Source organism: Anabrus simplex, chromosome 2 (genome assembly GCF_040414725.1).
Source record: "Anabrus simplex isolate iqAnaSimp1 chromosome 2, ASM4041472v1, whole genome shotgun sequence".
Taxonomy (NCBI): domain Eukaryota; kingdom Metazoa; phylum Arthropoda; class Insecta; order Orthoptera; family Tettigoniidae; genus Anabrus; species Anabrus simplex.
In genome coordinates this window covers 669,546,380-669,570,161 of record NC_090266.1, presented here as the reverse complement: position 1 = coordinate 669,570,161, position 23,782 = coordinate 669,546,380, and the positions used below count along the sequence as shown (strand labels likewise).

Sequence of the window (23,782 nt, the reverse complement as noted above, 5' to 3'; positions counted from 1 at the left end):
AATGGAAATGGATAAATAAATTACGTCTAGAAAGAAAGTGTTGCTAAAATATTAACTTCAAAGTTGCTAAAGCAATTCTGGATATAAAAATGAAGAATTATTTAACAGGTTATTATTTAAAGACTGAAATTAGACATATAATCAAGTTAAGAAATGGACTGCTGTGAAAGGGCTTATTTCATTTATGCATTACTTTTTTAGCTTTAGCATACCTGCCTGAACTTTCACGGCTAGATTTGTCTTTCTTTCTCATTTAAAAGCATGGTACATCACATTAGGACACTTGTCAATAAAAATATCGGCACATTCCTTATACACATGATTCAATGAATTTACATTTAAGAGCTGGACAATTTTCCTTTTAACTTGAAGCCTACTAACAGAAAGAAAATCTATAAATTTAGCTGCAAAAACATTCAAAATTCCCCTAAAAGCAATACTTGCCATTACATTAGGGTAAAGCAAATTTGCATCATCATCACATTTCTTAAATCACCCATATTTTCTTCAGTGCCTGACAAGCCAGTTAAAATATGCTTCGCGCAGGTCAGAAGTTTAGGAAGTAGGCCTTCTATAAAAATATCTTTGTAACTGGAAGATTATATATCCAAACACAGTATTTACTTACATTTTCTTGTCACGAGGGAAACGGAAGAAAGACCGTGGATCCTTCTCCACTTCATAGTTATTGCAGCCAAACGCAGCACATATCTTTCCACTCATATTGACAGGAGATATGAAGGAATGACACATGCTACTATTTACTTATGTCTACTTAATGCAAACGCATAAATAACCCCAAAAACTTCACAAACAAATACACGTGCTCTTATGACAGAATCAGAAACTCTCAGGTCCCTCCGCTAGACAGAGCTCTAATCGCTGTCCCTCGATATCTCGCACAGTGTCGTAGAGTGTCGCGTATTGTCTCTACTGTATTTGATCGAATACTTACATTCGAAACCATATTCTAGAGTTCAACATAACCTTTAAAAGTCGATGTAGGCCAAACACAGTAGAAACAATACATATATATATATATATATATATATATATATTCTTCCAGTTACAAAGAGATTTTTATAGTACATCCAAAACTTCTGACCTGCACGACCCACATTTTAACTGGCTTAAAATATAATAAGCTTATTTTATTGTATAGTGCAGCAATTAACCTTCAATACCAATGTGTTGTTGTAGGTGTGATCTGTGGGTTTTATTTATTTCAGGAAAATACATATGCATATGTGTGTGGCTGGATGTGTTCCAAGTTACCCCACCTGGAAGGCCGTAATGCGTTGTCAAGCACTGAAGAAAATATGGGTGATTTAAGAAATGTACATTATTTGTTGAAAAATATGATGATGCAAATTTGCTTTAGCCTAATGTAATGGCATTATAGCAAGTATTGCTTATAGGGAAAGTCTGAATGTTTTTGAGGCTAAATTTATGGATTTTCTTTCTGTTAGTAGGCTTCAAGTTAAAAGGAAAATTGTCCAGCTCTTAAATGTAAATTCATTGAATCATGTGTGTAAGGAATGTGCCGATTTTTTTGTTGACAAGTGTTTTATTGTGTTGATACGATGCTTTTAAATGAGAAAAAAGACAAATCTAGCCATGAAAGTTCAGGCAAGGATGCTAAAGCTAAAAAAGTAGTGCAAAAATGAAAGATCAAGCCCTTTCACAGCAGTCCACTAGGAGCGTCACTTGCGATTTGTCTCCCATTTTAACAAGGCTTAATCCTGAAGTGTTGTGTATTGTCTCTACTGTATTTGTGTAGGCCTAATTTATGCAGTACAAGATTTCCATAAACTGACAATGAGCAGAATACCGGTGACTAAATTACATTGGAAGATTTAAAAAAAAGGAATTTTGCCATCATGTTGGGCGCTTTTGTATCTAATGTGCTTTATTTCATTAGATTAGAGATTTAAAAACTACTTGTGGTCGATTGTTATATGGCTTGACGTTACAGGTGTTAGATTTTTCGAAGAGTTTGGCTGATCAAAATTGCTGAACTGAAAGTTTTCAGAAGAAACTGAAGAAGTTTTCCTGGTAAAAGTGAATGTAAAGTTTTGAGATTTTCAAGTTGCGCAGCGGTAATTAATGTTTGAAGCCAGCCCCACTGTCTAACTTGCCTGCCTCTCACCCGGAGGGCCCGGGTTCGATTCCCAGCCAGGTCAGGCATGTTTACCTGGATATGACGGCTGGTTCCAGTTTCACTCATTCCATGATTACCTTTAATTGAGGAGCTATTTAATGGTGAGATGGTGAGATGGTGACCCCGGTCTAGAGAGCCAGGAATAACGGTCGAGAGGATTCGTTATACTGAACATGCATCACCTCGTAATCTGCAGGCCTTCGGACCGAATAGCGGTCGCTTGGTAGGCGGAAGGCCATTGGGACTGTAGTTTGGTTTGGTTCAGGGGTGTTTGTAACATTATAAGTATACATATTGAACCCATGACCTTTGTGTCCCAAGAAATTTGAGTTTTAAAGTTACCACATGAGGCCCCATGTTAATCATAATGAGAAGCTCGAATATATATTTATCTCACAGAGGCAGGACGAGGCAAGAAGGTTGCCACTTTCTTTCTCATGCTATGAGATGTGACGTCACTCACACGTGTCGAGGGTGGATGGATACAGAATAAAGTGCTGGTTAAATAAATATATTTATTAAAAGGAATTAGCAGTGAACATAAGGTAATGAGTGTCCTGTAATTATCTGTGAGACAATTGGTCTTTAGTAATCAAATGAGGTCATTTAACCAGTCAATTTGGTACGAGATATTTTTAAATGTTCATGAACAATGTCACTAGCAATTTAGCAAGTACTTGGTTACAGTAAAAACTGCTTTAAGTACATTTCCACAAGGTCGGAAAATGTACGCAAAATTTCTTGGCGGCAAGAAAAAATTGCCTAAGAGAGGGGATGGAAACTATAAATAAAGGGATGCGCCATCTTGAAACCACCCTGCATTTGAATCATTGGAGCTCGTGAGAGAAGGTCATACTGTTGAGTAAATTGATCGGCGAGTAATAAACTAAGTCCAGCAGAAACTTAGATTTTGGCCGATGTGGCTGGGGTATTGTCTCCAAGTGGAGATAATTTTTGTGTATTAGAGTGTTCATCATTTGTAAAGACGGCCATCTATATGACAAAGTAGTATTAGTGAAATTCAAATAATATTGTGTTGAAAAAAAAGAAGATATCCATGTGAGGTCGACAGTATTTGTGTGCGGTCTGCAAAAATATCGAGTGAAGTGTATTTCTTTTTTTTTTTTTGGTGCCTTTATTTCAGGAAAGAAATATGAATAAAATAAAATGTGAAGCCAGAAGTGTTGAAATGGCTAAATAAAATAAAACTGGAAGGTTGCTGGTGAACTAATACGATGGAAGCTGACATGCAGTTAAGGTAGGTGAAATGCCACTATCACCGCCTGTGCATCTGTTTTATGATGTCATACTTATATTTTGTAATGGGTATTCATGACGCAGTTTGGTAACCCATTTGTTTCGTGAACTGTCAGAAAATATGAAGAAAGGTCATTTGTTTTTGTTCATGCTTGGATAATATTTATAAATTATTACGAGTGCCGTGTATGTGTTGTAAATAGTCAATTTGAGGGTTATGAAGCGATATAACGTCTAAAATAAATCGTCATTTCGTGAGCTTATTTCCTGTATTTGTGGTGTCAAGTTAAGATTTTTTGAAATCTGACGTAAAAATTTTCTGTTTGAATTATGATGGAAGTGGTGCCAGAAATCCGTGGTTACCCGTTTTCAATTGGGTGTAGGCGCGCTGTCGTGTTGAGCAATGTAGGTCGGTAGATGTCTGTCACGAAGGGACTGCTATTTCTATGTCCGTTTAAACTGTGTCTGACTGACAATAAATAACAGTAGAGTTTGTCAGTCATTTTTGTGAAATCCAGTTCAGAAATACGAGGTCATGTTATGCAAAGATGTTTAATTATTAGATTATTGTGTGTAGTTATGCATTGTGGATTCTAAGGATTATTATTCCATTCCTTTTGTCATTGAGATTTGTCGTGTTTGAGGCAAGAGTTTTAAGTCTTGTTAGATGTGAGTTGAGGTCAAATTTTTGTGAATCAGGTGGTTGGAAGCCTGTAATTATGCCGGGAGATTCTGCGTGAACCTGAGGAAGTTATTTGTATAATGTAGTCTCATATGGAAATCGTGAGGGAATCCACAGAAGTGTAAGTTTGTGACGTGTATACTTTATGAATGACATCTTAAAGTAAATCTCTGTGCAAAATCTGTTTGGGCCAGGATTGTCGTATTTGTAACTTTATCACCGAGATCAGAGATTTCATTCTTTTGAGACCAGTTAAGTGTGAATATAACAGATGTTTTCAGTCAAAGCTATGGCAGCGGAGGGTAGACAACTGATCGGAGAGGTCGCCGTTGGGGGAGATAACGGTATCTTTTGTGGTCTCCCGACGTGTTAGAAAATCAGACCACGTTCCTTAGAATGGAGTTCGTAATTTTGCAAGAAACTAGTTGAAATTTTCATCCATGTGTAACGTGTATGTTATTAGATAGCATTCTATGATATTCAGTTGTTTAACCAAGATCTGAACATATATTTGAAACCGCAGAAGTTAGACTATAATGAGCGAAGTTTACCATTTTCAGGGTGTCCAAAATAGAGTGTTGGTGGTAGTTATCAAAATATTTTTGAGGGATGCACAAAGCCTTATTTAAATGTCATGGGATGTGACATAGTATTTGGCTTACATTTTACGTCGAGTTACTTATGCAGATTTTGGTACTTAATAATTAGGGTTATCCAAGTGTTAATAATTGCTAATGTTAGATTAAACTTATGGTGTGATGTCATGAAACAAGATATAATACTGGAAATAAATGATATGTAAATTTTTTCCAGCTGCACGATATGAAGCGACGATAAACATTATAAATAAGACATAAATAAATTCTGTAGGGACTTGTTAATAAATTTTAGTAGGGCCATGTTAAAGAAACCATTCGTCAGTGGAGATGGAATTTGTTGTGAATTTGGATTTATAAAATCATTTCAATTTATTAAATTATTAAACTCAGTGGAAACCGTATTTGTGAAATAACTTAAAGCCAAGTGATTAACTTGAAGATGTATTCTGGAAATCTTAGTTTATTTTGCTGGGAAAGTTCAATTATTAATGTAACACTTAAGGGGACATGTGTGTTGTGTCTGAGTCATCAGTCCATAGACTGGTTTGATGCAGGCCCTCCATGCCACCCTATCCTGTGCTAAACTTTTCATTTCTACGTAACTATTGCATCCTACATCTGCTCTAATCTGCTTGTCATATTCATACCTTGGTCTACCCCTACCGTTCTTATCACCTACAATTCCTTCAAAAACCAACTGAACAAGTCCTGGGTGTCTTTAGATGTGTCCTATCATTCTATCTCTTCTTCTCATAAAATTTAGCCAAATCGATCTCCCCTCGCCAATTTGATTCAGTATCTCTTCATTTGTGATTCGATCTATTCATCTCACCTTCAGCATTCTTCTGTAACACTACATTTCAAAAGCTTCTATTCTCCTTCTTTCTAAGCTAGTTATCATCCAGTTTTCACTTCCATACATTGCTACGCTCCACATGAAAGTCTTCAAAAACATCTTTCTAATTCCAATATCAATGTTTGAAGTGAGCAAATTTCTTTTCTTAAGAAAGCTCTTCCTTGCTTGTGCTTTATCAGCATTTTATGTCCTCCTTACTTCTGCCATCATTAGTTATTTTACTACCCAAGTAACAATTTGCATCTACTTCCATTAAGACTTCATTTCCTAATTTAATATTTCCTGCATCACCTGCCTTCATTCGACTGCACTCCATTACTTTTGTTTTGGACTTATTTATTTTCATCTTGTACTCCTTACCCAAGACTTTGTCCATACCATTCAGCAGCTTTTCGAGATCTTTTGCAGTCTCAGATAAAATAACAATATCATCGGCAAATCTCAAGGTTGTGATTTCCTCTCCTTGGGTTGTGATTCCCTTTCCAAATTCCTCTTTGATTTCCTTTACTGCCTGTCCTATGTAAACATTGAAGAGGTGGGGGGACAAACTGCAGCCTTGCCTCACTCCTTTCTGGATTGCTGCTTCTTTTTCAAAGCCCTCGATTTCTTATCACTGCAGACTGATTTTTATACAGATTGTAGATAATTCTTTGTTCTCAGTATCTGATCCCAATCACCTTCAGAATCTTAAATAGCTTGGTCCAATCAACATTATCGAATACCATTTCTAGATCTACAAATGCCATGTACGTGGGCTTGTCCTTCTTGATTCGATCCTCTAAGAGCAGACGTAAAGTCAGGATTGCTTCACGTGTTCCTACATTTCTTCTGAAGCCAAATTGATCTCCCAACTCAGCTTCAACTTGTCTTTCCATGCTTCTGTTAACAATACGTGTTAAAATTTTGCAGGCATGAGATACTAAACTAATGGTGCAATAGTTTTCACACCTGTTAGCACCGGCTTTCTTGGGGATAGGTATAACAACATTCTGCAGAAAATCGGATGGGATTTCTCCTGTCTCATATATCTTACACACTGTACCAGGAAAGCCCAGGTCCTGGTCCATATCAATCGAAAGAAATGTTATTCCAGCATAAAAGATCCGACCGACGTACGAACATCTATGTAAAGAATGTTCCAGTATGTGCCAGACCCCACGAGTGCACTAGGTGGAGTCAAGTGACGTCACCTGTCGCTCGAAGCTCACCTCCCCTAGAGATATTTCTCGAAAAGAATTTTTCTTTTGCCAGCTTTTCAACGCCTTAACCAATTTCAACGGGACAAACGCTGAATTGTAGCGGACGTCATAAAAGTTAATCCCTGTGAATTTTGAATTAATTCATCCCATGGTTGTTAAGTTATAATAATTTAAAGTCTAAACGAAATTACGCACTCACGGTCACATGGCCAAGAGATGCTACCCCTCCCAGCGCTGGTATCTATATATGTCAAGGCTAGCCAGCAAGCAGGCCAGTACAAGGACGAGTATACAGATGTGTGTGAGTGAGACAGAGGAGAGACCGACCCGCGTACAGTATGTTCGTGCAGTCATGGTGAAAGTACTTGCCGTTGCATTTCCGGAACACGAAGTTATATCGCCGACAGAATTATAAAAGACGTCGCACTGTATTTAGTACATCGCGTCGCGACTACAGCCTAATTCTAAAAGTCATTTAAGAATATAATACGAGTGAACTTATTGAAGTGCAAACATCAAATATTTAACGTTCACAGAATATGTCATTACGTGTAGACTTAGGTTACTTCAAATGATATTGAACTTCTACAGAAACTAATGTGTAGAATCACCAGAACTCATTTCTTTTCGAATATTGAACTGTATTTCTTTATTCACGCCACATCAGTATACGACTTACAGTAGTAATTTGAGTGAAAACTAAGAACTTTTCTGAGGTAATATGACGTTATAATAACAAGATAAGCAGAAAATAATCCTTAGTGACTTAATGACTGTGTTCAAAGACTGTGATTATCGACTATGATTTGCCTTTTCAAGTGTGAACTGCGTAATTAGGAACGTTTCAGTAACGACTTCAAATAGTATTTCATACAGGAAGGACTGTGATTCTTCATTTAACGTCTTGAAATTCAATTACGCCATAAATAGTGTTCAACAGTCAATGACAGTGTCAGTGATAACTACTCGCACTAAGTGAATTTTTCGTGTGCGAAAAATCACCCTAATAAGCTGCAATTCTACATGATCCAGTTCCAGCCGTCATCACCTCATCGGGAACGTCAACATGGTGTGTTAAGGGAACATCGCCGATCCTGATTCTCCACGGAACATTCCAGATGTCCATCCTTCGACATTTTGTAGCAACATTTCTTTCAGTAAGTGAGTAGTAACAAACTGACTAAAATTTTTTTCATTAATTTTGAACAGTGGAAACTTCAGTGCCGCGTGTGAACAAATATTTCAAAGTTCTCATAATTTCTCAGAAGTGATTAATTTAATTTCAAATTTCATTTTCATATCTCACAGAAAGACTTTAGGCTTTTCAAGTGTGCTATATATCAAGGTTTACACACTGAAAACTGAAAACTTTTAACAGAAATTTAATTTCTCATATCAACTTACAATTACAAGTGTGTGCTTAGGTTTAGAAAGACTTTAGGTGGAAATTCAATACCTCATATTCTCACATATGAAAGACTTTGGAATCAGTGATATTTATTCCATTTTCATGAACAGAATTCAGGAAGATAACGTTCAAACTTTTAATTTCAATGCCAGATTTGAGTCCAATAATCATATTGCAGGGTGAAGAATTAATAAATTGTTTTGAAAAAAAAAATTTTAACCATCTATTATTCGCTCTGCGAGTCTATCCTACTCTGTATCGGCTCCAAAACCAAGTTCCACTCCCAGAGGTCCTACTCATGCCCTTTACCCAAAAACTTTTCCTGGTACAACACTAAATGGAATAATCTTGCCATGCTGGTTTCTCCTAAGGCAGTCAGTAATTCAGAGGGAATGTCATCAATTCCAGGTGCCTTGTTCCTATTCAGGTCGCTCACAGCTCTGTCAAACTCTGACCTCAAAATTGGGTCTTGCATTTCATCAGCATCGACAGCCTCTTCTTGTTCCAGAACCAAATTATCTACATCTTCACCTTGATACAACTGTTGGATATGTTCCTGCCATCTTTCTGCTTTGTCTCCTTTCCCTAGAAGTGGCTTTCCATCTGAGCTCTTAATATTCATACACCTAGATTTCCTTTCTCCAAAGGTTTCCTTGTTTTTCCTGTATGCAGCATCTACCTTTCCTAGGACCATACAGTCCAACTCGTTGGCTGAATGGTCAGCGTACTGGCCTTCAGTTCAGAGGGTCCCGGGTTCGATTCCCGGCCGGGTCGGGGATTTTAACCTCCCTTGGTTAATTTCATTGGCTCGGGGGCCGGGCGTTTGTGCTGTCCCCAACATCCCTGCACCTCACACACCACACATAACACTATCCTCCACCACAATAACACGCAGTTACCTACACATGGCAGATGCCGCCCACCCTCATCGGAGGGTCTGCCTTACAAGGGCTGTACCCGGCTAGAAATAGCCACATGAAATTAGATTAGGACCATACAACCTTCGACATCCTTGCATTTCTCCTTTAGCCAGTCTTCCTTAGCTACCTTGCACTTTCTATCCACTCCATTCTTTAATCGCCTGTATTCTTTTCTGCCCTCTTCATTTCTAGCATTCTTGTATTTTCATCGTTCATCAATCAGGTCTAGTATCTCCTGAGTTATCCACTGATTCTTAGTTGATCTTTTCTTCCTTCCCAACATTTCTTCAGCAGCCCTGCTGACTTCATTTTTCATGACTGTCCACTCTTCCTCTATTGTGTTTCCTTCAGCCTTTTCATTTAGTCCTTTTGCAACATGTTCCTTGAAACAATCTCTCACACTCTTTTCTTTCAACTTGTCTAGATCCCATCTTTTTGCATTCTTTCCATTCTTCAATTTCTTCAGCTTCAGATGGCATTTCATGACTAACAAGTTGTGGTCAGAGTCCACGTCTGCTCCTGGGAAAATTCTGCCATCCAACACCTGGTTTCTGAATCTCTGCCTAATCATAATGAAGTCTATTTCATACCTTCTAGTGTCTCCGGGTCTCGTCCATGTATAAAGCCGTCGTTTGTGGTGTTTGAACCAAGTATTGGCAAGGACTAAATTATTATCAGTGCAGCATTCAACCAGCCGACTTCCTCTTTCGTTCCTTTGTCCCATTCCAAATTCTCCTACTGTATTACTTTCTCTTCCTTGACCTACCACTGCATTCCAGTCTCCCATCATAATTAGATTCTCATCACCTTTTACATATTGTATTAAATCTTCTATCTGTTCATATATTCTTTCGATTTCCTCATCATCCGCTGAACTATTAGGCATATAGACCTGCACTATTGTGGTGGGCATTGGTTTGGTGTCTATCTTGATGTCAATAATTCTTTCACTATGCTGGTCGTAGTAGCTTACCCGCTGCCCTATTTTCTTATTCATTATTAAACCAACTCCTGCATTTTCCCTGTTTGATTTTGTGTTGATAATTCGGTAGTTGCCTGACCAAAAATCCTGTTCTTCCTGCCAACGTACTTCACTTACACCAACTACATCTAACTTTAGTCTATCCATCTCCCTTTTCAGATCCTCTAATCTACCAGAACGATTTGAACTTCTAACATTCCACGCTCCAACTCGCAGAATGTCAGTATCCATCTTCCTGATGATCGCCCCCTCTCATGTAGTCCCCACCCGGAGATCCGAATGGGGGACTAGTTTACCACCGGAATATTTTACCCGGGAGGAAGCCATCATCAGTACATCGTTCATATAGAGAGAGCTGCATGTCCTCGGGGGTTAGTTACGGCTGTAGTTTCCCACTGCTTTCAGCCGTGTAGCAGTATCAACACAGCTAATCCTTGTTGCTTTACAATGGCGAAAAATGAAAGTATCCTCCTATTCAATACATCATATATTCCGTCATTAGACGGAGTAAACAAGTTCAGACATGTTTCAGCTCGTTTGAGCCATCTTCAGTGAAAAAATTAGGGGGGTTGGAATAATTTACATAATATGAGTTGAAAAAATGCTAAAAAACATAATGAAAGCGCAAATGAAAAAACAAACAAAAGAGAGCCTAGACGGAAACAAAATAGCACAAATATACAATATTTACATCAATATGCAAAAAAAAAAAAAAAAAAAAAAAAACTTATTGCAACAAAATTCAGTGAAACAGGAGTTAATTTGAAATAATAATTGATACTAAAAAACTGCGTTAACCTAAGAAACAAGGGAATGAGAAAACAAATGATGCAGATGGAAATGAATAATGGTAGCACATGGTGAGGTTGTGGACCTCATAGTTTACAAATTATTAGTTTATAAAAACGACAAAACAGTTTGAAATCGCTGTCAAAATCCTAGTGGAAACCCATCACATCAAAATGGTCAGGAGGAGAGCGGGAGCAAACATTTTGAGAGAAACCAAGCATGAATTAACCTGCAGGCGAAAAGCCTGTGATAAGGAGAAAAAACACCTTAAATTTAAGGCTTCAGAAATAGCAGCATTCTTAATATCTTCTCAATCTAGCGGTCCCTTTCTTCATTATTGTTTCATAATGTTGGCTGGTGTTTTGCCTTATTGTAGAGGGGTCGGAAGGGCCGCATATAAAAAATATGAGAAGCTGTGTTAGGTAGAAGACAGATGCATAGTAAATTGTAGTAATCTAGTGGAAACCGTCAATGAAGTTCTAATCTGTAATGGAAAAAATGAGGTTGTATGAGAAACATGGGTTGATAAGTAAAAAGTGTGGAATGGTTGTGAAGAAAGCTTAAACTTACGGTGTGCAGTAGGTGGTTGTCCTCTCTAGTGGCCTGGCTTTCTCAAAGTAACGGTCTCGTTCGCGTGATCGAGTCTATTGTTGGTTCGGCTGTGTCTGCTAGGATGGAAGGAGCGGAGGGGGAAGGGGAGGTACAGGGCTGGTTTGAGGAAGGGAGGGGTGTTGAGTTGGAGAGATGGAGGTGGGTTTGTTTGGCAAATATAAAGAATGAATGTTTCAAGAGGATGTTAGTTTACTCGCTGACTTCTAAAGCTCGAATGGTGTGGCCTTCTTAAAGTGACGGTCTCGGTCGCGTGATCGAGTCTATTGTTGGTTGGCTGTGTTTGTTAGGTTGGAAGGAGCGGAGGGGGAAGGGAGGTGCAGGGCTGGTTTGAGGAAGGGAGGGGATGTTGAGTTGGAGAGATGGAGGTGGGTTTGTTTGGCAAATATAAGGAATGAATGTTTCAAGAGGATGTTAGTTTACTCGCTGACTTCTAAAACTCAAATGGTGTGGCCTTCTTAAAGTGACGGTCTCGGTCGCGTGATCGAGTCTATTGTTGGTTGGCTGTGTTTGCTAGGTTGGAAGGAGCGGAGGGGGAGGGGTGGTGTGAGGAGGGGGGGGGGGGGGAGTGGTGGTGAGTCGGGGAGATGGAGGTGGGGTTTGTTTGTGTTATGGAAATTCTGACAAATGTATGGAATGAATGTTTCAAGTAGAATGTTCTTTTTCTCGCTGACTTCATTTAAATTGTGAGTGGGGTTCATAAACTGATCTAAATCGATGTGGATGCTCTCGAGAATGTTGAGCAAGGTGCCTTTTTGCTCATAATGCAAGATCTTCAGGTCTTTGTCTATTGAAGTGTATTCGTGGCTGGATGTTTTATGGTGTTCGCTCATAGCTGAAAAACAATTATATTTGAGAGCGTTGCGATGTTCGGCGTATCTTATGACAAAATTGCGGCCTGTTTGACCTATGTAGCTGGAATTGCAGGATTGGCACTTTAATTTGTAAACTCCGGAGTTCAAATATTTGTTGTTGATGTTGCTATTGTTATTGTTGACAGTGTGTGGATTGAAAATGAGTTTGGAGTTGGTGTGGGAGGTTCTGTAAGCTATTTTGATGCTGTGTTTCTTGAAAATATTAGAAATTTGGTAAATGCTACTATTATTGAAAGTGAATGTGGAAAATTTTTCTTTTGGAGCAGAATCTTTTACTAGGGTAGTCTTGGGTCTGCTTTTGTATCTATTGATGATTCTGCTGATGAAGGTTCTATTGTAACCATTGTGTTGTGCAATGTTGTAGATGGTATTAATTTCTTTTTTGAAATTCTTGCGAGATAAAGGGATAGTTAATGCTCTGAGGACCATGCTATTGTAAGCTGCTTTTTTATGTATGTCTGGGTGCACAGAGGTCTGATGGATGGTATTGATGGTGTGGGTGGGTTTCCTGTATATATTGAAGGATAAAGTGTTGTTGCTGTTGTGCATAATGGTTAAGTCCAGGTAATTAAGGGCTTTATTGTTTTCTGACTCTATGGTGAATTTTATATGTGGGTCAATAGAGTTGAGAAATCCAAGTACTGTGTTGCTGTTGGTAACGTGGGAGTCTAAAATAACAAAGGTGTCATCTACAAAGCGTGTCCAGTGTTGAATGCCATTGATCTTGCCAATGATGTGAGAATGTTCTAAATGATCAATGTAGATGTCTGCAAGGATTCCTGAAGCTGGTGACCCCATGGGAAGACCTATCTGTTGGTAAATGACATTACTGAAAGTGAAGAAATTGTTGTTCAAAGTAAATTCCAGAATTCGAATAAATTCATCTATTTCGCCTATACTTAAATTGCTGAATTTGGAGAGATTGTTTTTGATCAATTGTACGGTGCTGTTAACGGGAACATTAGCGTACATGTTAGTAATATCAAAAGAATGAAGAGTGTGGTGTTTGGATAAATTAAAGTGTTTGATCTTATTGCAGAATTCTAAGGAGTTCTTTACTGATGTGTTGGCTTGAAAACGATAGTGTGACTTGAGGAATTTGTGAATGAAACGAGATACTTCATAGGTCGGACTGTTTCTGAAATTGATAATGGGTCTTATGGGGATGTCTGTTTTATGGATCTTGGGTAGCGCTTTGGCTGTGGGAAGTTTCGGATTCATGATAATCATTTTGGATTTTTCAAGGTCATTAAACAGAAATGAAATGTTCTTGATGATGGTTTTTAGGTCTCTTTGTATTTTATTAGTTGGATCTTTTTTAGAGGTTATGAAGTTGTTGTCTGTAAAAAACGTGTGTGCTTTATTAACATAGTCACTTTTGTCCATGATTACGGTAGCATTTCCTTTGTCGGCTTTTGTTATAATTAAGTCGTTTTGTTTCACTTTTTTCTTAAGTTTGTTTACTTTAGCTATGTGCACTGTGTTGGGTTTAATGGTTTGTTGTTGATTGAGGATGGAAGATAGCTTGTGTTTGACTTCATATCGGACCTCTTCTTGTATATTAATTGGTAATTTATTAATGGCCAATTCAGATTCAGCTATGGTGGAAATTAAATTATCATGGTTAGAAGGATTACCCCAATTATGTTTAGGTCCCTTGCTCAGCACATCAAGATCATCGGCATCAAGAATGATTTTACTTAAGTTTACTACAGGTTGGTGAAAATCATTAGACCTTGTGTTATTTGAGTTGTTATGTTTGCTAAGTATTGTTTTTGTTTTTGAAAGGGCATTCCATTTCTTGTCAAGTGTGTTTTGTTTCTTTAACAAAGTGAGGTTAAGTTTGTTGGAGACGTGGAATTGAAAGGACGTCCATTCGAGGGGGCAAAGGAGAGTGGAAACTTCTAAATGAGTTTCATATAGTTTGTGGTTCAGGAGAGATTTCTTTTTATGGAGAAATTTGATTTCCTCTTTAATCCAGATTTTATCGGTTTTAAGTTGAGTCGCGCGAGTTTTTGCTGTATTTCTGTGAGTTTTCTTGGTAAACTTTAGAAAATTGGGGGTTATGTCATTAATCAAGCATTTTTTCAAAAAACGTAAGTCTTGCCCTAATTTGGCGACCTTTATTTTGAGATTGCAATAAAGGTTGGCTTTCTTCTTTGCCTGGATGGCATTTCCATTACAAGATATTAGAATCATTCCGTATTGACGGTTTTCACTTTACAATGGCGAAAAATGAAAGTATCCTCCTATTCAATACATCATATATTCCGTCATTAGACGGAGTAACCAACAATAGACTCGATCACGCGACCGAGACCGTCACTTTAAGAAGGCCACACCATTCGAGCTTTAGAAGTCAGCGAGTAAACTAACATCCTCTTGAAACATTCATTCTTTATATTTGCCAAACAAACCCACCTCCATCTCTCCAACTCAACACCCCTCCCTTCCTCAAACCAGCCCTGTACCTCCCCTTCCCCCTCCGCTCCTTCCATCCTAGCAGACACAGCCGAACCAACAATAGACTCGATCACGCGAACGAGACCGTTACTTTGAGAAAGCCAGGCCACTAGAGAGGACAACCACCTACTGCACACCGTAAGTTTAAGCTTTCTTCACAACCATTCCACACTTTTTACTTATCAACCCATGTTTCTCATACAACCTCATTTTTTCCATTACAGATTAGAACTTCATTGACGGTTTCCACTAGATTACTACAATTTACTATGCATCTGTCTTCTACCTAACACAGCTTCTCATATTTTTTATATGCGGCCCTTCCGACCCCTCTACAATAAGGCAAAACACCAGCCAACATTATGAAACAATAATGAAGAAAGGGACCGCTAGATTGAGAAGATATTAAGAATGCTGCTATTTCTGAAGCCTTAAATTTAAGGTGTTTTTTCTCCTTATCACAGGCTTTTCGCCTGCAGGTTAATTCATGCTTGGTTTCTCTCAAAATGTTTGCTCCCGCTCTCCTCCTGACCATTTTGATGTGATGGGTTTCCACTAGGATTTTGACAGCGATTTCAAACTGTTTTGTCATTTTTATAAACTAATAATTTGTAAACTATGAGGTCCACAACCTCACCATGTGCTACCATTATTCATTTCCATCTGCATCATTTGTTTTCTCATTCCCTTGTTTCTTAGGTTAACGCAGTTTTTTAGTATCAATTATTATTTCAAATTAACTCCTGTTTCACTGAATTTTGTTGCAATAAGTTTTTTTTTTTTTTTTTTTTGCATATTGATGTAAATATTGTATATTTGTGCTATTTTGTTTCCGTCTAGGCTCTCTTTTGTTTGTTTTTTCATTTGCGCTTTCATTATGTTTTTTAGCATTTTTTCAACTCATATTATGTAAATTATTCCAACCCCCCTAATTTTTTCACTGAAGATGGCTCAAACGAGCCGAAACATGTCTGAACTTGTTTACTCCGTCTAATGACGGAATATATGATGTATTGAATAGGAGGATACTTTCATTTTTCGCCATTGTAAAGTGAAAACCGTCAATACGGAATGATTCTAATATCTTGTAATAATCCTTGTTGAGTATTATAACAAGGCCATATCAGTCAATCATCCAGACTGCCGCCCTTGCAACTTCCGAAAGGCTGCTACCCCCCTTTCGATGAACCATTCCTTAGTCTGGTCTCTGAACAGATACCATCTGATATGGTTGCACCTGTGGCTCGGCTAGCCGCTTCATTGTGACACGCGTCCGAATGTAATGGATTTTACTGCCGCAAAGTATTGTGAGCATTGTTGTCGTTGTATTATCTGACTTTGATTGACTGAACATTAAATATGTTGGGATTAGTAAAGTAGAAACCTTGGTCATCAATCGATGTAACTTAATTGTGTTTAGCCTTCAGCTTAGAAACTTAGAATGTCATGGGGTCATCAACCTCAGTGACTTAGATTAAGGCCATATGCCATTATAGCATCATTTTCTTTCCGGTCATCATCCACAATGACTTTAAAGTAAATTAGAAGGTTAGATGTCGGTCCATAACATAGTCGCAGGTCACATCGATTCAATTAAGGGTCCATGCCATACAATCACTGTGTGGCACATACCGACTGGACTGCCTTAATTATACCAAGAGTCCAGAGTTCGTGTTACGAGGGTTGGACCATCACGAATCATTATGATGGTACATGTAGTCTCACATGGAAGCCGAATTTAAGGATTTCCAGACTTTCTTTTCTTCACTATTAACTTGTGACAGTGGTTTCCAGTAAGGATGCCCATCAGGCAGTTAAGTCAAAGCTTCTCAAACCATTATACCTCTCCTGTGCATTGTAATTAGTGTTGCGTTGACTGGAAAAGATGAGTTTGAAGTATAATGTTGATTTCTGAATTTTCCTCATTAAAATATTTTTTAAATAAACCACAAATTTTTGTAGAGTCGATCTATCATTTAAATAGATAGATTAAGACTCTGAAACCCAACTTTTACCTCAGCAAGTGTAGAAGAACCCGTTAATGACCCAAGAGACAGATCTCATGCTAACTGCTGATAGGTAAGGAAGGTAGGTATCCTTTATGGACCTCACAAGGGTTCAATATTTCATTTTTGTGATGTTTAGCCAAACAGCTGATGGTTCATTCATTCCCAGATTTTTCGTTTTCCCGTGTTGTACATTTTTTATCCAGGGTCCCTCCAAAAACGGAGAATCGAGGTTTCACTGTATACACACCTTGCTTAAATGGCTGATAATAAACCAATGAAATCTGTAAGGCTTGGATAATTATGTGCTTAACTGTTTTTATAATGAAATACATATTCTGGTGTATTTATTCATAAGTACACATTTTCAATATTCAGTGGTGTATTTTTAATTCTGAATTGTTTACATCCCAAATTTTCTATCCTTGGGAATTCTAGCAATTGGTTTCTCTCCTTTGTGAGTGCACCCTTGTCTCTGTATTCTACTTCAAGACAGGAAATCGGTCATTAACGACAGCAGGGGCTGCAGCCTCCTTTGTCTCTCCAGTAGACCGTACCTTAACAGGAAATTTTATCTGAAATTACAGTGGTCTGCCAGTTCCCCTTTCAACGAATAAGATACATCCTAAAAGTGTAAAGAGTGTTACTCTGAACCGTTTTGTGCAAGAGTTTGGATGTGTTTTTAAAATTGGTTGAAATTATTATTTTGCAACATTTGTGAGAAACCCATAATTGCATACATACGTTCGTAGGTTATGCAACATACTGCAACCATAAAATTCTTTATTGATGAAATTACAAGTTCAACTTCATATGCTACTCAATAATGAATTATTGTAAAATGTATTCACAACCCATTTAATTTTATTTAAATTAGTTTCATTTACTTTAAAATACAAGGCTTCTCATTACTGGTATACTGATTTGTACATTGATGAATGTCCACCTGGTATCAATAACGTGATAAGGAGTGTACCTCTCAGTCTGCTATACTTATTACACTTATTTTAATAGCTCGCTAAATTATTGGAATAAAATGAAATTTATTACTTGTACATACTGCAACAGCAAAACACATGAAATGTGCATTGTTAAAGAAGCCGACATGACGTTTGCTTTCCAAAATGCAAGATGTGATACCAAGTCCAGGAAACTGCCAGTTCTCACAAGATATTTGTCAAGCAATTCTTGTGGCTGATACATCACTCAAATTGCAGCATCCAGTGTTATGTGAAACATTAGAGAAGTACGTCAAACTTCCTTTCCCTGACGAGTCAACACTGCATAAGTACTTTTCACTAAAACTTTACTCTGAGACAGTACACAGAATTTGTGGTGAAATTGGTGACAACGCAGTATGGATTACAATGGACGACATAACTGATGCTATTGGTCATTACATAGCCAACATCATAGTCAGTACATTACAGTCATTTTTACTGACAATGGTTCATCTTGAGAAAACCAACAGTCATACACTAACAATCTAAAGTTTTTAATGATGCTATTATGCTTCTGTAGCCTCATGGCATCTGGTGTGATAAAGTGATCTATTAATTACAGATGCCATCAAGCTGAAAGAAGGGAACCCTACTGAAGACAGTACATGAATTCCATTCCTATATCTGATAACCTACTGGAGAAATACACTGATGAGCAATTGAATTAGAGATACAGTAGAACCTCAATAATTCAAAATCCCACCTAATTCGAAGAAGCTCTCGTTCCCGAAAACATGAGGTACGGTTTTGCATGTTATTTACATTGTTTAATTTGAAATACGGACAAGTTGTAATTCGACGAACTTTTAATTCAAAACTGCCCTTATATAAAAAAAAATCATCTTTAATTGGGAAAATAACCTGTTGATGATAAGTATATCTATCTATCTATCTATCTATCTATCTATCTATCTATCTATCTATCTAAATTAAAAATTTATCCATGTCATTACAGAGCGCGTCTTCCAGAACGTGCTGGGGTAGCTTTCTGTATCTTCACTCACTTCGGTGTCTACAGTGCGCTTCATATTTGCAAAGTTCAAGTAAAATTGTAATTATTTTGTATTCAGCGTTTAACGAACACCACAATATCATGTAGAAGGCAGTATGCAGAGAAGCAGAATCCGCGAACACTGGCGATGCTGACAGTTGGCGAAAAAGCGTGGCTCATATAATCAATTTTTACGCGCGGAACAACATTGTCAATGCCGATGAAACTGCATTGTTTCTTTTTAGTGCTGAGCCCAAACGGACTTATGGTTTAAAGAAGAGAAGTGCCAACAGGGATATCGTACAAGGGTGGGGGTTATTGTCCTGTGTTACAATGCACACAGAAAAGAGAGACTTTCTGCCCACATCACAGGAAAGTTCAATAAAGCCATGATGTTTTAAGGCCGATGGGCACTTTCCGTGCAAGCACAAGTTATCTAAAAAATGCAAATAGTACAGTAATCTAAAATAATAAGCATTTGCACAGGGGAGCAAGCATAATTTGTCCTCGTCTCTGAATCATGTGTTTTTTCTTTCATTGCGTGAGGTTATGTTTGTCAGTGAGTTATCCAAGAGCATTATTGGATACTGTTGGGTACATTTTGGAAGTAGAATTTTTTTCCATGGCATTCGAAAGGTTTAAACTGTGGATCAGGGTTAATTGGATGCAGTAACGGGTCTCAGAATATTTTGTGACGTGGCAAGGGTTGGCATTTCTGAATTATGAGTTAGCAGTTAATTCTAAATAACGTAATTCGAAGTCTGATTTTTGAATCCCAACGACTTTGAATTAATGAGGTTTTACTGTACTTGGCTATTTGTGTGTAGCACTCCCTTTCACCTTGATGATGATGGCCATGTTGCATGGCAGGAACTCCACAACATACCGGAAGCATGGAAAGTCATACTCTGCACAGCGTCCAGTAATACATAGAAATTGTTTGGAGCAGGGTCAACGGCGTGCTCATCTCCTTTAACAGCATCCTTGATTGCTCAAGAAGAATGAGCTCGGGTGACCTTAGGGACCAGACAAGTGTCTTCATGCCTGTGAAGGACTCGTTGAATGAATTCGCCACAATTCAGGAGCGACTGGAAGGTGGATTTGTTTTACCGTATGTACAGAACTCCTGCAGTGGGCTGGAGATGAACAAATTGGTGGATATGATTTGACAGCAGGTTTTTGTATCATGCGTTGGTGAGGGACGTTGTCAGGTGTAACAGCAGATCCATTGCATCCCATGTGAATAATCCTCATATGACGATACAACCACTTCCAACCTGAACTATACCCTGCTGACAAGACAAATCCATTGCCTCAAATGCTTGGAGACTTGCACCCTTGCCATAGGCAAGTGCAAACAAATACAAACTGGTACTTTGATGACTCATTTGTCCAGACAATTTTTCTCTATTTTGAGAGTTTAGTGGTGGTGTTCGTGTGCCAATGTCTTTTCTTGTTAAGTGCACACGGTGGGATCCAAGTGGAATGAGGACTTCTGTACCTCAATGCGAGGAGGTGGTCCTTGATGGTATGGCTACTCACACTTATAAGGAAAGATCTTCATTGGGGTAATCACATAAATGGGATTGTAAATAAAAGGTACAGATCTCTGCACATGGTTGAGGGTGTTTAGGGGTTGTAGTAAGGATGTAAAGGAGAGGGCAAATAAGTCTCTGGTAAGACCCCAACAAGAGTATAGTTCCAGTGTATGGGACCCTCACCAGGATTACCTGATTCAACAACTGGAAAAAATCCAAAGAAAAGCAGCTTGATTTGTTCTGGGTGATTTCCGACAAAAGAGTAGCGTTACAAAAATATTGCAAAGTTTGGGCTGGGAAGAATTGAGAGAAAGAAGGAGAGCTGCTCGACTAAGTGGTATGTTCCGAGCTGTCAGCGGAGAGATGGCGTGGAATGACATTAGTAGACGAATAAGTTTGAGTGGCGTTTATAAAAGAAGGAAAGATCACAATATGAAGATAAAGTTGGAATTCAAGAGGACAAACTGGGGCAAATATTCATTTATAGGAAGGGGAGTTAGGGATTGGAATAACTTACCAAGGGAGATGTTCAATAAATTTCCATTTTCTTTGAAATCATTTACGAAAAGGCTATGAAAACAACAGATAGGGAATCTGCCACTCGGGCAACTGCCCTAAATGCAGATCAGTATTGATTGATTGATTGATTGATTGATTGATTTGTTGTTATCCAGCATTGAATTCGCACATAATCTGTTACGCTGTGACCCATCTCCAGCATTGATCCATCTGTCCACTCTCACCATCCAAGTCAGTAACAAGTGACCCCTATCATCAAGGTACATTCTGGACATGGAGGCCCATGAGAGCCCACTGTCTGTGTAACTTCAGAGATGGAACAGACCCTACATATGGCACCAGCAATGTAGGAGCAATCAAATGTGCCAAGATCTCGTGTCTTACCCATCCTGTGCTCAGCTGTTACTCACACAGACAGAACAAGGTCTGATGGCATCTCCGTCATGTACCACGCCAAACTATTACATTTGTCGGGCCAAGCACAGTGCCATTTCAACCAAAAAGGCAGCCATCTCTAATTCAATTGCTCACCACTGTACATTTCCTTATGAAACAATCCTACCACTGAAACTCAAGAACTCTGCAGTTAAGGGACCAAAGCTGAAAATGCAAAAAGTAACCATATAAAGAAAATATACAAATTACAAGAAATATGGTCTATACTTACACAGACAATAATACCAACAATGCTGACATCAAAAGCAAATGAATCTAGTTCCTCAAGATAGTTGCATGGATCCATCTTATTCACGGTAATCATCTTTGCAGATACAAACATCAGAGGAGCAGAGAGAAATGTGCATGCGACCATTGAACTTGCAATCTGAAAAAAATCAATTAACCTATAACTATTTATTTATTTACCATAGGCCTTATTCAGTAGAGTTCTGTCAGTAGAACTCAGCAACAGAGATACATGTCAGTTATAATAAAATCACAACACACTTTTATTTAAATATGCAAAATAAAAGTAGGAACATGAACATGTTGTGTGGAAGTTCATAATGTTTGCTCCAACAAGCAGTTTGCGTACGGTTTCGTACCGATTCACGGACTGATGTAAGCGCATGCGCGAGCTATGTACTCGCTGGGAACCGTCGCTAAACGGTAGTCTGTTGGAACGGTTCGTGAACAGTCAACAAAATCTACAATGTGCATGCCTTCACGATTACGCGGGAGATTTGTGGTCAGCACATTTGAGGATAAATGAGCAGTTCTTGTTCTGCTCTGCCTGTTAATGCTCCTTGAACATTTCATTAAAATAGTGAGGCACTGTTTGATATACTCATACTTCTATACTAATACATAAAGAGGTGAAGTTTGTTTGTATGTAATGGCTAATCTCAGCAACTAACGGACCGATTCTAAAAATTATTTTACTAATTTAAATATTCATTATCCCTTAGGGACACAGGCTGTATTTTATTTTCAAAACAATTTGAGGGGCAGCACGGGGGGAGATATAAAAATACTAGGCTAATATAGGCGAAATATCGAATTTGTCATACAAGGACGAGACAAAGCTAATTTAAGCCCCTTGACGCAAAGAATAAAACTCGGTAAGCCCTGTGGGCCCTAAAACCATCCGTTATGGAGATATTGACATCACACTACTCCTGCTCTAGGAATTGGATAAAGAAATGAACTGCTGTAACCATGGAAACGTCAGCTCCAAGATTCTACACCAGCAAGATTATCTACAATATATTACAAAAACCTAACATGTTATAGACATGATAACTGGTATTTAGAATCTCCTTTAAAAATAAAAGAACACAAATTTTGTTTTCCGAAAATCCACTTAAAGGGTGATTGGCGGAGGAGGGGGGGGGGGGTGAAAAGAAGTGAGGAAGGATATGAATTATTTATATGAGGAAACATATATCTCTGAAACTGAAGATGTTACAGACATTAAAATTGGTACTTGGAATCTCTTTTTAAAATAAATGAACACAATTTTTGGAAAATCTGCTTAAGGGGGTGAAATAATAAAAAAAGGGGGTGAATTTTTAAAATGAGTATCTTCTTCCTCTACCTCTTTTGCCACACCCTTGCGGGTGCGAACTGTGTCGGAAATGTGGATTTGACCCTGTTTTACAGCTGGATGCCCTTCCTGACGCCGACCCTATATGTAGGGATGTAATTGCTATTGCGTGTTCCTGCTGTGGTTGGTAAAGTGGTGTCTTGAGTGAATATGAAGAAGAGAGTGTTGGGACAAACATAAACAGCCTGTCCCCGAGCCAGAAGAATTAATCACACGTGTTTTAATTCCCCGACTCAGCCTGGAATCAACCCGGAATGCTGTGAACCGAAGGTCTCAACGCTGACCACTCATCCAAGGAGTGGGGCAGTTTTTAAAATGAGTATATCTCACAATTCATACACTTAACATGTTACAGACATAAAATTGGTATTTGTAATCTCCTTTAAAAATAAAGAACCAGGCGAGTTTGCCATGCGCTTAGAAGCGCGCGGCTGTGAGCTTGCATCCGGGAGATAGTGGGTTTGAATCCCACTGTCAGCAGCCCTGCAGATGGTTTTCTGTGGTTTCCCATTTTCACACCAGGCAAATTAATTAAGGCTACAGCCGCTTCCTTCCAACTCCTAGGTGTTTCCTATCCCATCATCACCATAAGACCTATCTGTGTCTGTGCGAAGTAAAGCCAGTAGCAAAAAAAATAAAAAAAATAAAGAAACACATACTTTGCTTTTGGAAAATCAACTCAAGGTGGAAATCGAAAATAAGTGAAGAAGGGGTTCAATTTTCTTCATGAGGATACTTATATCTCAAAAACTAAGATGGTACAGATGTGAAAATTGGTATTTGGAATCTCCTTTAGAAATGAAGAAACCCTTTCTGTTTTTTTTTTTTTTTTTTTTTTTTCCCCGACTTAAAAGAGGACTGTTTCTCACATGTAGAGTTCCAT

At 38.3% G+C, this 23,782-nt stretch overlaps 1 protein-coding gene across 2 annotated transcripts in view; it reads right to left on the bottom strand.

Annotated features, from left to right (window-relative positions):
* The window catches only part of anchor (integral membrane protein GPR155 homolog anchor), a 267,223-nt gene that overhangs the window by 113,730 nt on the left and 129,711 nt on the right, over positions 1 to 23,782 (bottom strand). For both annotated transcript variants that reach the window (XM_067139331.2, XM_067139332.2), the window contains exon 6: positions 21,523 to 21,678. In XM_067139331.2, coding sequence (XP_066995432.2) covers positions 21,523 to 21,678 — 156 coding nt within the window. The remainder of the gene's footprint in view (positions 1 to 21,522; positions 21,679 to 23,782) is intronic.